The 18,140-nt window shown below is 35.5% G+C and overlaps 1 protein-coding gene across 5 annotated transcripts in view; it reads right to left on the bottom strand.

The window, feature by feature from the left end:
• The window catches only part of ADAMTS19 (ADAM metallopeptidase with thrombospondin type 1 motif 19), a 147,800-nt gene that overhangs the window by 47,158 nt on the left and 82,502 nt on the right, over positions 1-18,140 (bottom strand). For all 5 annotated transcript variants that reach the window (XM_065045717.1, XM_065045714.1, XM_065045715.1 and 2 more), the window contains 5 exons: positions 13,379-13,519; positions 12,007-12,157; positions 4,537-4,638; positions 1,682-1,812; positions 977-1,146 (listed from right to left, as the gene is read on the bottom strand). In XM_065045717.1, the coding sequence (XP_064901789.1) occupies positions 977-1,146; positions 1,682-1,812; positions 4,537-4,638; positions 12,007-12,157; positions 13,379-13,519 (695 nt within the window). The remainder of the gene's footprint in view (positions 1-976; positions 1,147-1,681; positions 1,813-4,536; positions 4,639-12,006; positions 12,158-13,378; positions 13,520-18,140) is intronic.

The raw sequence follows: 18,140 nt of genomic DNA, 5'->3' as shown, positions 1-18,140 counted from the left end.
ACAAACCCTTTTTAGCTAGGCATATAGTTATTGAAAATAAATTCACTTTTTGGGGATTCAAAAATACGTTTCTCTTAAAATCTATGCTTTGTAATTGTTTCAAGAGCTATAAATAAATGGGAATAATTAACTACTTAAAATGTGGTAACACATTCTTACAGTACTCCTACGACATTCTAGGCTCTTCTTTATCACCAGTTGCTATGCTTTTATTAATTTCTCAAGTTAACTGTTTTCATTAATGAAATATTTCCATTGTTTTACCAGATTTCTAGAAAGAACCTGTGTGGAATATTTTGTCTTATAGTTGCTAGTATTTTACATCAATACTATCTTTGCAGTTATTGAAAGTTTGACATTACTGTACTTCTACTTGAACACGCTCCTCATGATATGGTATCTAAGCATGTTTGTTACACTGAAACATACATGCAGTATGCAGTATATATGCAGTAGCTGCTAGGATTTATAGAAATAAAGTTTGCAATTTGCATTAGACATGGATTTTTGCCAAAATCAAACATTGGTATTTGAAATACTCAACTGTTAAGCCAAAAGTGCTCTCTCCTTCCTCAAAAATAGAAGCTCGCAATATCTGTATTGTCTTCTTGGCTTTGTAGGTAGAAGTATAACAGCTATACACAGTTTTAATGTTCATCTAGAAAGCTGTATTTCTGAGTAATTTCATACTACATTTGTGAGTAAATAGGACCAAACTAATATTGAATTTCAGTTCAGATGTAGCCATCACATATCAAGAAGAACAAATTAAACAGGAATATTAGACAAGAGGTTCCAGAGCATATGAAAATACTACCAGCTCTCGTCTATTAAGTAAAAATGACCAAAAATCTTGGGCTTGGGGTTTGTTCATTTGTTTTCTTTATTTTTTCCTGTATCTTTCTTAATCAACAATAGCAACAAGCTATAAGCCATATGAGCAGCTGATAAGAACGTAGGAGGTGGTTTATACTACCGTCATCGATAACAGCTTGCCACTGGTGCACATGCTTCTGATTTGAAGATCTGACACTGAAAGCCTGGCACTGCCAGTCCCTGAATGCAGGCACACCAGCAGGACAAGAAGGGTTTTCACATACTCTGTATTGCATCGTGGGACCATGACACTCTCCTTCAAGGCCTGAACTAGAAAAGACAGCATAAATGTCATGCTTTATTGTTGGTAATATTTTGTCAAACTTACAGCACAGTTCATTTATGCTACAGACAAATTCAATTGAAATAAGATTTTTTTTAATTGACACATAACATTAAGAAATCACCCAAAAAAAATCAAAGTCACAGACCAAAACATATTTGCCTTCTGTGTGTAATGGTTATATTACAAGTCAAGAGTAATAGGTGCTAAATTATAATTTACACTTGGCCTCAAAGCAGCATTAAGACTAGTGGAAGCATCAGTAAGGAGAACCTCAACTGCAGTTTTGGTATAGTTTAGGTGACTTTTCTGTAGCTGGGCTGAGCCAAAGGTGCCACTGACAGTAACACCTGCAGATTTACCATCTCTCCTTTTTTACAAGTGCGGTGTTGTGAAGTTCAGGCAATATGCTTTGTTTCTTTTCAGTAGCTCCAACTGTATCTTAATGGCTTTCTGTACTCAGATTAAAATTCCATTCAGAAATTCTGATCAACAGCAATGGAAACATGAAATTATTTTTACCCAGGGCATTTGCGTTGTCGACTGCTGATTCCAGTGTCACAAGTACGGCTACAAGTGCTCCATGCACTCCACTCCCCCTCCATATGCTCCACAAAAGAAGTCCGATTGATACACTCTCCAGCCTTACACCACTAGGTAAAAATTCAGCTCTTAGGTAAATAAACCAAGGCATATGCAAAACAATTCACTGTTCCACAAGCACACAGGAAGCACAACATAAAACATTTTGTTCAATAAACAGTTTTCATATGAGTCAGATATATTCTTTCCTGTTGTTCCCCATATTTCTTTTTCTATCCCAGTAAATAAAACATCCAGAGTCCTTTCTCTGGCCCAGAGGCCAGGGAGCAGATACAATTCTTGTCCACAAACTCAAGCCTAAGTTCATTCTCAACAAAGGATGTCTCCTGGAATAGGCTGCTGGTAAGGGTCCCCAGATCATCCTGTTCCCTTCATTTGAGCCTAGACACTGCCTAGGAAAGCACCTTTGGGTCCAGCCAAAACCCACTGCAGGAATCATTCTCCAGCTGAACTGTACGGATGATCACAGCACAATGTTCAGGGCTGTTCTCAGGACCTTTCTGGTTCACTACTACAGTTCCCACATAGCTAGCAGGAAATGCATTGTCAGTGATTATCCAGTGACAATTTCAATAGAAGGATATATTACAAGTAATACAGAAAATAAGATTTTATTCACTTGTATTCAAAAAGAGAACAGAAGCCTCACTAAGCTAGTGTTGAGGAAGAGAGATTTTCTGGCATTCATTTGAATAATAATAATAACCTCCATAATCTTGTATGCATACATTGTTTCCCAGGACAACTGCAATTTCATACTCAAAAACTACACAGTCATTATAGTTACGTTCCTATGTCCATATCTGGTATAAGCCATCACAACTCTGTAGTAACTAGTACTGTATAAACTTATACCAGATAAATATCTGTCCTATGTATTATGAAATTTCAGCAATTGCAAAGCAATAAGGTGTCTAGTGATCTTAAACTTCACCTGCAGTTTCAAGCTGGTCTTCACTGATCAGTCAATCTTAATTTCTCTCTTAAATCATAGGATTACAATGGCAAGGTAATTATGCCACCTTTAAAATGTCTTCCTATAGGATGGCTCCATCATTATACTGGATTTGCAATCAGAAACTATTCATTTTTTAATGCTCTTGGATGCTTCTGACCAAAAATTCTCATATTTATTTAAAGATATTCCTTCAGATATGACAGGCAAAATGTATTTTTCTCTAGAGATAGCATCTGCCTTATGTAGTGTCTCAGAGATGCTTACAAATCCTTGACTTTAAAAAAAACTAAGTTGGACAGGCTATGCAAATGACATTTCCATTACTTTCTAAGATCCTAAGAGGAGCACAAGACAACAATACTCCATCTCTGCAATATAACTAAAACAAAACATAGCAATTTGTGTGATCTGAAGCTAATCTTGGACAGATAATGAAGTAATAAGACAAATAATCCCTTCTAATCCTCTGAGACATTTGAGTGATGTCTGCTTAGGTTTTTACTGCTAGATATAAATAAGTTATGTCTGTAGCCTGGCACAAGGCTCAATGAACTGTTCAAACTAGAATCAGTACTTTGTCCTACGCTTGCTGATTATTTATTCCCTACTAGCTCAGGTCTGCAATAGAGAGGCGAGTGTTGCCTTCCTCCTTGGACTTTCCCAGGAAAGGGACCCATGTCACTACCATATCATAATGCTCCCACAAGTATAAAGTTAGAATGAGTCCTCTGCAGTGAGTTGCTGTTATTGTTACCTTTTGCAAGTTATACATTAATATGCAATATGAATACTAATTTTGAGTGTCCAGTTTACAATGGCGATGGTTTCACAATGAGACATTCTGGGTAGTCTTAACAAGAGGTGGTGCTTTCTTGTTCCATACCACAGGCACGCCAGTCTCAACGTACAGAATGTGATATTGAACAAAAGTCATGTTCCTGACTTTCCAGGTGTTGACTTAAAACAGAATATGAACTACATACATTCATCAGAAACAAAATATTTCAGTAATCTAATTGTTTTAAAGATACAAAAATGAATAAAGCCTGTTTATCTCAATTGATTGATTTGTTTACTTTTTTAGGCTGATGATGTAATATGATCCAAGAGCAAATCACTCCTGTGGGAGACTGCTGTAAGCACAATATGACGAAAACTGCAAGATACATGCATATGCATGCTCTTTCTCCGATATCTGTTTGAGGTTATTTATTTTCATTTACAGTTATATATACAGACAACAGAGGTCATTCAAACAGGAAAGCTCCTGAATGACATTTAAGGTAAGTCTAAATTCAGGTGACCATTTAATTTGTCTTCAGTGGCATACTTTTAATGACATTTATCACTCATTTACATACACTGACACTATCAATATACAAAGCTTATCCTGAAGTTTTATCACAAATCTGTACCAATTCCCTCAATAAGCCTATTTCTAAATCTTATATCATAGCTGGAAAATTTGTATCTTTGAAAGCTTATATTTCTATTTACAGTAAGCAGTGCAACAATGGAATTCCATTCATTAAAAGGACACAAAAAGAGAACAAATTTGAAATAAAACAGTGTAAGCATTAAAACATCTGTGGCTTTGGTTAACTATTTTTTTTTTAAATTCATTGTTTGTAGGGAAACATATTTTTTCTCATATCTATATTATATAATAAATAACCTATAATACAATCAACTACATATTAATATGTATGATTTTTATGATAATTGAGGTAAGCAGGAACATTAAACAAGTGCAAAGACCTATTCAGCTTGTTAGGTGTTCAATATAATTTATATTGCTTTTCCACCAGAAATATACCTTTCCAGTACCACAGTCTGTTCCATCCATTGGTGGATCCAGTTTGGTTTTGCATTCCTTCTCACTTTCCACCTTACACCACAACGCAGTGCAAATGACATGCTGAAAACCAAATACACGGGTAAGCACAAAATCTATCTTATGCAAAATTACTTTCTGCATACAATTCACTAATATTGTCATAAAGTTACCAATTTGATGCTACTGCAGTATGTTTAAAGACAAGTTAAAAATGTAGAAAACATGAAGGGCACAGATTCTGCTTACTCTTTTACTAATCACAACCACATGAAATAATTCAAGCTAGTGTGTCCATAGAGCGGGGGGAAGAACCCTCTAAGTCCAACCCTAGAGGTCACTGTCTTTTCACGTGGCAGACCTGACAAAGCATATAGGGACAACTTTGCCGCATGATGTGAAGTGGCCACTGCACAGATGCACTACCCCAGAGACTGGAAGAGGTGTGAGCCTTCTGGAGATTATTTTAAAAATTAAATCATATTTTTACTGCTTTTATTTCATGCTCATTCTTATATGTGAAAAGGAGAAAAACAGCACTGTCACTAGCAACAAAAACCAAGGTTTTAAAATCAGCTCTTTTCTATATACAAAGATTAATGAGTCTTTGTGAAGCTATACAGAACTACGTTCACAGGAGTTTTGTAAAAATATGTTTGTAAGAAACTTTGAGGCTTCCCTAGGACTTCCAAATCCCCTTGTTCATATCATCCCAATGATTACTGCTATCTTATGCTCTTCCAATTATCCATAATTTCTCATTAATTCCTCTAGAAATATCTTGAAAAGCAATCAAACCTGACATCCAGAAATAAGACACAAAGTAAACTGACAGATCAGGATGAAATATTTTTGCTGGGAAGCATAAGAGAAGTGAGATGACAGAGACGCTAGTCAGTAGTGAGTTTTAGAGATGGAAATAAAAGCTGCTAAGCTGCTTATTCTGTCCCTCTTAAGCATAAGAACAAGACAGTATTACCTTCTTCAAAATAAAGTATACCATTGAAGTATGCTAGCTCACTTTTCCCCAAATCTCCTTGGCAGATTTCCTTATTTTACTCTAAAAAGTCTTCTTCCTCCCATGTTTATCAGATGTGACTTCATTCTCCTTGCTGTCTTGTTCCTCCCTTACCGGTAAACTGGCTGGAAGTGAACAGAGGGCATGTGGATCTCAGCTGTGGCCTAAATGTTATTGCATCTAAGACTGGCTTCCCTCAAATATGTATGGTATCCCCAAAGAGGGGAAAGAAGGATGAGGAGAGGGGAACGGACTGCAGGGAGGATAAAAGATAAGGATCAGCTGCTTTTTTTGAAACCAGGGCTGCCAGAAGACATGCTTTTCTGACTGAAAAGACTTGTTATATTGGTACACAAGTCTGTGGCTTTTACACTATGCATGAAAAATGTATGATAAACCTTATGCTACCTTGAAAAAAGTCTTACAGCACAGGAAACATAATTGAACAAAAGATTGTGTCAGAAACAAGGAATGGGAGAGTTCCAGTGGGAGTCTTGGGTGTAAAAATGTCTGTAACGTCAGCTTTCAAAAAAAGTCAAGGATTGTAGAGGTCTGAAGCATTGCACAGAAACGAGATAGGATGGCATCAATCAGACTCACCCCTGCTTCATCGTGCAACAGTTTTTTTGCTGAAGATGAACAAACAAGACAACTTACCAACTACAAAATGTCAGACTACACTGCTGGAACAACTCCACAAAAATATATCCTCATTTAATGTTCCTAATTGAAATATTTTTTCCCTATCCCTAAGTCTTAATTTGTCAATTACCACATTTGAGGAAAAGCCACCCAGGTGTGCAAAAAATAAAGTCGAATTTTCCTTTATGTCACCACATTTTGAAGTATGTTATCCTTTTATTTTCTCTGAACACTTTAATCTTGTGCTCAATTTCACTTAAATATGACTGTGAAATGGCTCACAACAAACCTACAGTTCTTTACCAATGCAGAAACAATGCTAAACTTAAGAACACATGAAGTCAGATTGACAAGGATTTGGGTGCCTGCACACACAGATGCACTAAAGCCATGTAAAGTACATCAGGTAACCAAATTAAGATGCTTGACTTGCTAATGTGCTTTGTATACATCTGCATGTTTCTGTAAATAGTTGCATACCACCTCCTTATGAACCATGGGCGTGACTCGACCAGCTAGAAACATCTTTGAGCCTTAAGTGAACTGTATTCTAAGAACACTCACTACTTTTCAGCAATTTTTTAAAATAAACTTTCAATTTTACTATAACACTTCATCCTAAATTTTGAGATTCCCAACACTCAAAAAATGGAGATACGGAATTACTAAAATTGAAGGATGACTTGTAAGTTTTTTCTGGGCTTTCCATTTTAGTCAAATCACAAATAGAGTCTTTAGTTACTCTTCAGATTGCACTTCTGCTGCAGAAGCAAGAGAAATGGAGATTACTGTTACCATGCAACTTTTGACATTTGGGGATTTCTGCATGTGGTTGGGAAAAAGCCATGATGTGCAACTGTTTTTTTCCCTGGCAACCTGAAATGCTGCAGACCAGGACTGCTTTGAAAACTAACAGAAATCTGGAGGTCAATGTCACTATTACTGTCTCTACAAAATCAGAGCACAAGCTTCTGAACCAAAAGTTTACTCCTCTGGGGAGAAAGTTTCATTCAGTCAAAATCAGGACAGCTGTTAACATTCACAGAGGTTTACTAGTTATCTACCATAAACACAATACAAAGGCCATTACAGTTTCTGAGACCAGCTAAGGGAACTAAATGCCATTGGAGATTATAAACTAATACTTGTGATAGTAGACTATTCACCATCTGCAAAATAGTTTGTTGTGTGTATGCAGGACAACAAAACATTGCCAAGAACGCACAAAGGATTTTTCTTTTTTTTCTGAAAGAATGTGTTAATCATGAGTTTTTAACAGCAAAAGCTAGTAAAATACAACATGAAAGTCACAATGTATGACAGAAATGGCAGAGGTCATTCCAGCTTTTTGGGTATTTTTTGAATGAAAAGAGTGAGGCAGGTCTGTGTACTTCATAGGGATGCTTTTGTAATCATATAAACATCTGAAAGGAATGTCCAGTTGAGAGGAAAGAACAGGGACAAAAAAGCGCACTTCAGAACTGTATTCAGGCAACATCAAGATTGTTGAAAGTGTGGTTGGAGAGATGAGGACAGATATTTCACCAAGGCTATAATATTTCCATGGCTTTTTATTGTGATCTTTCCCTGAAGTGCCTTAAAAATCACCATGAAATATAACCAGTCTCCTACTTCTCTGCAGAGATCACAGCTGTGTTATGACAAGAATTGTTTTAGTGGAGCTGACTAGATAGCATTCGCATCCTGGACTTTAATCTTAAAAGCCAACATTTAATAGTTCAACAATTATATGGTATTTTCAAGTTCTACAATTGCATTTTATCATCAAGAACTACTTCTGGGCCATGATCTCACTATATGTTATGCAAAACAATGTTAGGATCCAACTGATTCTTGTGTGAGACATCATGGGCATAAAAGCGAACTTGGCTCTCTTACAGGATTAGCATGGTGACATGATATAAATCTTGTACTCGGAGATCCACTCACACTTTTCTCAGGCTTTATAAATTTTGCTTAGGGTATGAAAAAAGGGCTTTGAAATAAAGATGAAAAGGAAAAAATAAAGTCTGGACACCATTCGTGAAAGACGAGTGGGAGGGGCTCACTTAGCAAAATACGGGAGTAGGCCCTCAATGGTCCCTTCAGTCCTTTGTTTTAGCCATTAAATCATAAAGAGGAATTCCTGGTAGCAAAGGAAAATCATTGGCATTTGCAGTGTTTCTCTGAGGTTGCCATGTAATGTGCCTGTAAGTTATCCTAAAGTGCTGCTCACTAATAGCATTTGTAGAAAATTACATCTCAGCAGAAATCCATTATTGATTGTACCACTGATATTTGTAGATTATTTTTAGATCATTAAGAAAATGACTTTCCATCTTTACTCAATTGTGTTCTTAGTTGAAAAGCTTTTATATATGAAACATACTTGCTTAATGTAGAAGACTGCATGGAAGTCTGGTCATCAAATTATCTTCCAGTCACAAAAAAATGTAAGATTCTGACATAGTTCATAATTAATTTTTTACATAGTTACAGTTAGGATCTGTTCAGCAAGTAGAATGTATCCAAGAAATCCTGGGCTATAAATTGTTTGGTTTACTGAAGTTCAAATGAACCTTCAAGGAGTGTGTTTCTTTCTCATTTCCTGGCTTGCGAACAACAACTGTAACAAAAGTAAACTGACAGGTATTGGCAGAGTAGAAGAGAGCATACAGAGATAAGAGAAAGTAGTTTGGATTTCATGGAAAATTCAGTGGTTGCAATGTATAATAAAATTATTATTTTAATAAATTAATTCTACAACTTATGAAATACTATATTCAATTTTGAAAAGTCTTCTAAATGTTGACTTCTCCAATGGCAGCCACAATAACCTGCACAATCAATACAGTGAACTTTGAGTCACTTTCATAATATGTAAAATGCAACTATTTGGTAGGTTAAAGTAAAAATATTTGTCATTTCTGTCTAACATCCTGATATTTCAGAGGGAGATAATAAAATTACCTATGGACTAACACCACTTTGCAGTAAGACAACATCAATGTTGAACAGTCCATATAATAGAACTCATGAAGGATTTTCAGATAGTTTATATAGCTTGGCTCTAGCTCAACTTAAAATGCAACTTCTTTTTTTTTTTTTGTCTTCACACATAGGACAAACATATGTAAGTGTAGGACGGCTTTCTTATCCATTGGACTGTACTCTATCTATTGCTCTGAGTTTCCTCTCCATTGTATAAATCTTATCTAACTGGAGTAGAATGCTTTAAACTTCCCTAACAAAAAAGCTATATTTAAGATCCACAGCAGGGAACAAAAGGAGATCTAAATAGTGCCTAAGCTTGCTGTAAGTAACTCTTCAGGCCTACAGTCTAAAGATCAAATTTCTTGGATTTTCTTTGTTGTGGGGAAGGTGGAAGAGTCAATATTGCTTCCAGACAAAAGAATGCAGAGGAAAACCAACAAAGTGACTTTACAGAGGTTGGTAGGGGAGTTTTGGAGACCTTCTGCTCCAGCGCCCTCACCAGATTTTCTCAATTCTGTCCTTAGTATCTTTTATTCTATTTAATGTAACTTCCAATATGTCCAAAGCTCTTAAAAATGAATTACAGTATTTTTATGATTCAGTATTTGCTTATATGATTTCCAGTTCAGGGTTACCGGTTTTGCAGAGGATTTTGGTGAAACTGCAGAAGGTTCTTCCCCTTGCTCTTTTCTCAGAAAATGTTATCAAGTTCTCTTTTTCTTACTATTGAGACCATAAGGTTATCAAGCAACAGACTTGATTTATAAAGAAAACTGAAAATTAAATTGCAATTTGTCAGAAAAAAAAAAAAAGTTGTAAAGACCACTAGCCTTTTGTATTGTCTTACGTTATTATCAGGTTCTTTCTTCAAAGCAAGCCTGCATGTCTTTGGATTTAAGTTACAATGCTATCTTAATACTAATATTTAATAGAAATTTTCCTAAATTAACCATTTAAAGATAAAGTAATGATCCAGTAAGTGGGGAAAAAAAGGGGTGATGATAGATGATTTAACTGAAATGTGTCCTCTCACCTAGAAAATGCCAGAAGAGAAGAAATTTATTGAAGATGATTAGAAATAGACAATCAGGTACCAGCACCCAGAGCCTAAGTACTCTCTGTGCAAACAACTGAATACTACCAGAGTAGCCTTAATCAAATTTAAGTTCCTAACATTTCTAAAATAATGATGAAAACCAAAGAAACCTTGGAGTTGGGACCCCAACAGAAAAATATTCATTGCATCTGTGAATGAAACAAAACAGCCATGGGACCACTCAGCTACTTGCATTTAAATGCCTGAATGAGAACTAAACACAAGGGTATTAAAGAAAGGCAAGTGCCCAGAGAAGTGAAAAGCATATAAAGGTATTACGCAACAGCAAGTCTCCAGGTTTGATCATCTCTTCAATTACCTTTGAAATGATTTGACCTCATAAAGAAGACCTAGAAGTAATAATGGGCTAACGCTGTAGCATTTTCATGTTTGAAATAGGTTTCTGGAGAATGAGAAACCAGAATCACGTATTTTAATTGAAAACGAAGTACTAAAAATGAAGAAACTGATTGCAATTCACGAAAAAAACACTTGGAATAACAAAGAACATTTATAGAACCATTCAATTGAGTTCTGCTGCTCATCTCTCAGAGTGAAAATGTTTTCAATATAACAGTTAAAATAATAACAGTAATCTACAGTTCCTTTTTCTTTTTTTTTCCAGCTCAGCCACTCTCAGCATGTGGTAGTCATACATGCATTGCAATGTTTCCTTCAAGAATCTTTAGGAGAAAAATTAGTCTCACTGAAACTCGCTGAAGAAAGAGTACTACTCCAAGCCGAAAAGATTAAGAGAACCAAAGAATTAAAGGAGTAGGGAATTATGCTTTCATATAAAATACTCCTGACCTTTCCAGGATATCTGTCCACTCTAACTCTGATGAAATTTTATTTGGCAGTTCCTTCTAGTTCCCCCTGTATAAACCCATATTCCACACCCTTTACATATTTGCAATATCATCTACCCATCTTGTCTTGGTTACCTTCTCAAGGGCATTAGACATGTTTAGTATATATATGTCCTGTTGATGTTAAAGAAGGGCTATTTTTCTCTTTTAGAATCATTCTTCAAATGCTTCTTCAATCAGATGTCTACTAGTATTAGGCCATAAAATTATGAAGAGTTCTTCAGTTTTGCTAATTTGCCTTTTCGAGGTTAATATACAGTGGTACTGTTTCATGCAATGGAGTGGCATATCAGTAAACTCACTTAAGCACGGAACTCCTGTTTCCAAGGCATTGCATAGCTTTGCAAGGGCTCACAGGAGCCCTGCTGGGAGGCAGGGTATATTCAGTGATACAGAGAGCTCAGCCAACACCACTTTTCTGCCTTGGGGCTAGCACAGGCAATGCATATGCTACTGAAATTCGGATACCGAGGTTCAATGCCCACAACATAATGAAATGGAACCTACACATGAAATCTGGTCCCAGTGGAATAAACTGCAAATATTCCATTTGCTGCAATGAGGTGACTTCACACTATGACATTTTCTGTTTCTAAGGTATAAGGAATGTATCGGTGGCCTGCTATGATGCAACATGATTCAGAATGTTTGGAGGTCCAAAGTAAGCCTTAGAAGACAAACAAATGAAAATGTTCATATCAACTTCAGAAAGCAAATTATAAACTTCTCGCTTCAGTGGTGCGGTGTTCTTTTTCTCTCAAACATACAAAAAAAATCTCTTACTGAAAAATTATGTGGTAAGTGCATTCTCTGAAACATATACTCCTTCCTACCTGCATGTCTTGGCAAAAGGAAGCAGTTGGTCCAAAAAGAATCTGACACTGTTCATCTGCAGTGTATGACATTCCTGGGAGCTTGGAGGGAATAATCACAGAATTGAGGCTCTGAGGATTCGTTTGTAGCAGACAGTTACTGGCCTTTGACCTGGCAATATGCAGAGATTCATATGCTGATCAATCCTAAAGAGTCTGATTGTCATGCTGACTTAAACATGCATTTGACATTAGAAAAATAGGGACTCTCTAAAGTTTTTTATTCATCAACATTGGGCTGTCATTCAGGGAAATGACTCCATATAAATTAATAGGGCTTACTCGATACGAGTTAATGGTGTGTTCTAATGATCCACATTTTCAGAAAAACAATATAATTTATCAGGTATAGTAGGAATTTAAGGAAGTGCTGGAGGACAACATTTTAGTATAAAATTTTCTTAACTGAGGTTTGGGTAGAGACTTAAATAATCATAAAAGGTATATAATCTATAATTTAATAAGCTAAGGTAGTCTACTGTCTAAAATTAGACATGGACAGTTGTGTAGCTTAATTTTCACATCTAGCAGGACCTCAAAATAATAACTTCTGACTAAATATATATACACACATTCCAAAATACATACATTTCTGAGCTGGTAGCCAGAAATTTAAATTTTCTCAAAAACTGCAGAAAAATTATTTAAAAATACTTACACCTGTTAAAGCACCAAGTGATGGTTTTAATTTCTGTCTAGATTCAGTAGAAATCTGTTAGACTGACAAATCTAACTTATACTAACCTTTCCAGTGTCATAAAGCAGACCTTTTGAGGACTGCTTAACAGTTGCAAGTAAGTTCTCGACAGATATATTTATAAACTTAATAAAGGAACAAAGCTTTAGGGTACAGATCACATTTAAGAGATACAGGTGAAAAAAAAAAAATCCGTTTATGTTAAGTATTACTCTATTAAGTCATCATAGTAAATTTCTATTTAAAAATTCACATAAGATAATTATACTGCATGGTTAGATATTGAATGGCACAATACAGATCAGAGAATCTACATAATGATCATAGGTCATTCACTGTCCAACATTCTTCAATACATAGCATTTATTATATTTTAAACATATTTACATATATTAAAAATGTACTTATTTGTATAATTTACAGCAAAACATGAAAATATGAAAGCACAAATAATTGCTGAAAACACCTATATTTTGATCAATCTGTCAAACTTTAAATAGTTCACAATAATTTTAGTTATTCTGATGGATTATGCAAATAAAAATCTCCCATAGAAGCAGTATTGTTATTTCAGGATATTTATTGCAACTATTTGTAAATTACATACAGTAAGAATTCTTTTTCTGCATGACATACCTGAGAAATCTCTCTAGATCTTCCCTGCTGCACCGAGACCATGAAACATCCCCAAGATTCTGTCCTTTAATCCACTCTCCAGACATGATATGGAGACCATCTGCACAGGATGGGTGGTCATTGTCGTGGTTTATCCCCATGCTGAATTTTGAAGTTATTAAAAATAAACCAAAGCACAACAAAAGAACAAGTTGATTTCAAAATGTTTATAAGTTAAAACTCTTGCAAGGGACTATGAAAAACCCAAGTATATTACATGTAGGAAATCTCTTCTGATTTTTTTTCCATGATATCTTTTGCAGAAGTACATGGTACCATGTGTGAAAGACAACGCTATATGGAAAGGTGAGAGTGAAGCCTCATACATTTTATGAGAAATATTACATTCTAATCAGCTGTTCAATGTATACTTTGGCCAGCTCTTTAAATGTTCAGAACTGTACAACTGCTGCAAGTTTAACAAACTTTACTTCCCTCACTAATGGGCAAAAAAAATACTGTGAATCTACTTTCTGAGATCAGTGAATTGTTCTATGTCTTGGCAGTAATTCTACCTTAATTCCATATGGAAATGATTTGTTGAAATTTTATAGAACGCTAAAATGCTTTCTAGTTAAATACATAGTTATTGTATCTAAAGAAAAATCACCTAAATATGTTTTCAGCGTCTACTGTTAGAAATAACACTGAGGAAGCAATTAAATGGATTTTGGTCCACATGCATCCCAGTGAGTCCTCACATACTGCACTGCAGTTAAGAATTCTACTAAAAATCTGATTGAAGCTGTTACTTTAACTGAAGACTCACTGTCATCTCATTCACATCGGTAAGCAGAGAGGAAGAAGATAGACTTAAATAAGAAATAAAGTTTTCAACGTTAGCTAAGTGGACACATGCTTGACTGGCATTAAGAGAAATAAATGAAATACTCTCAGCTGTTTTTGAAGATTTGTAAAGGAGCATGAGACTACTCTGCAGAGCATTGGATTCAAAGCAGTGCTGGAATTTTGCAGTCCTAGTCTGCCCTGCAGAAAAGCAAATATTTATAGTGAATAACGCTTTATACCTAGTATTGATTCCTTCAGGCAAATAGCAGTCAAAGCACTTAGAGACTGGAAAGATGCAAAAAGTTTGCTGCATCTGTAGAAAAACTACAGTACATCATGCTTCAGCATATTTCATCATACTGCAGTACCAAAGGAGAAAAAAGGCCTGTTACCCACCACTGAGAACATCAGCTCACTTGTTTTCTCTGTGCCAAAACACCTTCACGACTAGATCAAATTTTACATTGTTTTGCAAGCTGCAGTACCTTGTGTTTACTAATTAAATGAATTTAAATGCCGTACATGGCTTTATCTTGCCTGTCAGAGTGCTCAGTGTCTTCTAGTGATAAGTAAACCTCACAATCTGAAGCATTGGAAGAACTGGATAATTTTGTTAGTTGTAAACAGTGTAACTGAGGTGAACAAATCTGTTTGACTCTCAGCTTCTCTCTTTTCCTGAACTGCCCGAATGGGACTAAACAACTACAGAAAAGTGCCTTCATACATTCCTTACATTCTTCCTGCAAGCTTCACATGCAGAATTTGAGATGTCCTGTCTCCAGAGTTACATCCGTAAGAAAAAGACACAGAAAATCTAATTGCACTTTGCTTTGCTGACTGCACAAAAAATCAATTTCAGCTACAGCTCTTCAAGTTATAGTCTTCCTCATCACAAACATACTCATTTATCAGTATTATACACATACTAGGTTTTGAAACAAAATGTTTACAACATACAAGTACACAAAATCTTGTTGATATAACTTACCATAGAATTGATGGCTCCCACTTATGTAGTGGAAATTAACACAGTTATGTTATTTAAAACATTTTTTAAAATTAAAAATAGTTTTTAAAAAAATCTGATTGCTATTATTTCCCATCCACTCTGAAGAGTAATTCTTGAAGTCAGTCTATGTCCCAAACTAGTCTGTAAAACCACCCACAACAAGGTATGCTGACCTTAACCAAGGTTTCACTGTTTCAAAAAACAATTCCACTAGCCACTGCTACATCCAAACATCAGTGTGATCCTTTTTTTCTAAATTACTACCGCAGAAACACTCTGTACGTGAAATCTGAGGACAACATTGTCTTTTAAGGTAAGAAGTGGTAAAAACTGTTGTGCCTATAAGAACTGTGTATATCAGCAACATTAAGCACTAATAAAAAAATCTACTTCCAACCCTCTTCAATACTTCAGCTGCTACATGTTTGTAGCACTTTTCCTGTTCTGCTTTGACATTCAAAAGTAGTTCAAAGTATCTGTACTAGTCCAGTAAGATTCATTCTTCCACACACTTCCACCTTCAAATTAAGCACATGTAACAAAATACCCAGCTAGTAGTAAAGACCAGTGTCAAAGCTTTTGACTACCAGAACGAATAGCTACTTCAAAAGGGAAGTACAGGTCATTATGTTAACATCGACTAATTAAATCACAAGACAATATGTGAGGATTATGGTAAAGTAGCAACAGAACCTGCTCTCAAACATTCTCAGAAACCTTTTCCTCAACACATACTGTTGATCTCTTTTATAGCACAGTAATGACTGCATACTTTTATCTGACTCAATATCAGTTACAAGATCACATAAAAGTTGATATGCAGTAGTATTGACTTCAGATTTCTTTCACCATACCACATCATGTGCGTGGTGAAAGAAGCTGAAGAGACATTGCCACCTTCTTATCCAACAAGAGAGTAAGTAATTCAATCATGCTTATCTACTTCTCCATTAACAATCAAGGATATAAAAATACTCAATGTGCACACTGGTGGTCGTGGTATTTTCTAGCCTTCCTTGTTGTACTGTCTACACGAAAGAGACTACTACATCCTTTCACTAAAACAAAGGCACTGCAGAAGCTGTGTGTGCTGTTCTGTGCTATTCCTATAGAATTGATTATGCCAGCATTGGGCGCATTTCCCTCTCTTCCCACAAGCTCCTCTCTCCCACTCTGTCCATAAGCTTCTCTCTCCCACAGCTGTGATCGTTCAACCTCATGCAAGAGTAAAGCAGCACCATGCGTATGTGGGAGGAAGACAAGGGAGTTTGGAGTAAGAGGATAACTTTATAACAGTCTAAAAAAACACCATTAATAAAGAAGACAGTGCCATACTTTAACAAGTAGTAGATAATATCTGTATGGAAATAAATAATATTCTATCTTAAAAAGAAGCATTATCTTTTTCACTGATGTATAAAAATGCTACACTGATTCTGGTTAAAGACTATATATGTCAGACATAACATTAAAGTAGGAAGCATTTGACAGAATGCATTCCCTAACTGAAATATTAGCAATATTTCAACTCACACTATGCAACTAAACTATATTTTAATAATCTCAGTTTAAAGGTATTTTGACAAAGAGCCTTGGTCAAATAAACTCCACTAACATTATACATGGTTGTCAAGTCAACTGAAAAAATATTTTTATCTCATAAAACCTCTAAAACTTGTTTAAAAAACACTGCCAGAGTTTTCTGTGATATCATGCAGAAAGTTGGAACAGTCTCTGCTTTATTTTGAAGATGATCACTGTTGATGTTTAACGTGCAGTAGGAATAGTACGAAGAAAAAATCCTTAATTTCTCTGTACTTGAAACTGAGAATTAACAACTCAGGCCACTAAAAGTAAGAGACAAGTACTAGTTCTATTTTTCAGTTAAAAAGTAATTTTTATACAATTCACTAGTGCTGCAATTATATGCACACAGTTGGATCCAAGATAGACAACAGCATCTTTCCTACCATTAGGGGATTAGGTCATTTTCTTGCAGGCACAAAATGCATTCCAGTGTCAACCCACATACTGAAAAAGTACAAACCACACTTTGATTTGATTTGATTATTGTTGTACATTAAGAAATAAAAGCTCTTTTAAGTCTCAATAAAGGGTACTCAGTCATTATGATATATTTAAATAAATTAAATAAGGCTATGTATACATGTTCTGGAAAGAATTAGGTTTCTTCTCACTACAAGAGTCCAAAATTCTCCTGCGTGTGCTACATTCATGGCATCATGAATTTGCTCAGTGACTGCACGCTCTTCTAGGTGGAAAGCTTTTTATTATTTATTCATTATTTTCATTGTGTTTTGTAAATAGCGGGTGATGACCTGGTTACCACCACCACATTGCACTTAAATGCATGCTAGTGCAGCTGAACAAGAATGATGCTATTAAACTAGAAACAGACAATGCAGGCATAAAGACTGAGTAGCATCAAATACTTAATATAAGAGCAATTAATTGGGAGAGTTCAGATAGATGTGGAGAAATACTTTAGGTCTATCTGTAAATAAATAAGTAAATAAGATTAAAGAGAACTACTACTGTTCAGAGTTTTACAGTCACTAACAATGACACAGGTTAGGAAATAAGAGATGGATTAGGAAAACCACAAGAGCCAGTACCCAATGAACCAAGGATAGGTTGTTGAACGGTCAGTACAATAAATATATTCCCAAATCGTAAAAGAGAACAGTTCAGCCCAAGACATATAAGCAGCAGAGGAACAATATATGTAAACTGAAGACCCAGGATCATAGTACTAAAACTCATGACACAATAAAAATTATCGAAAAACCTTCCCTTGTGAAAGAGAGAGTAAACCTATGAATGCTGCTACCAGTTTATACCTGTGATGTGTGATGGGATCAGGGTACCATCTGTTTTCTTTCACAATTCATATTTTTATAAATG

The sequence above is a fragment of the Columba livia genome, chromosome Z (assembly GCF_036013475.1).
Source record: "Columba livia isolate bColLiv1 breed racing homer chromosome Z, bColLiv1.pat.W.v2, whole genome shotgun sequence".
NCBI lineage: Eukaryota > Metazoa > Chordata > Aves > Columbiformes > Columbidae > Columba > Columba livia.
This window is presented reverse-complemented; position numbering and strand designations above follow the sequence as displayed.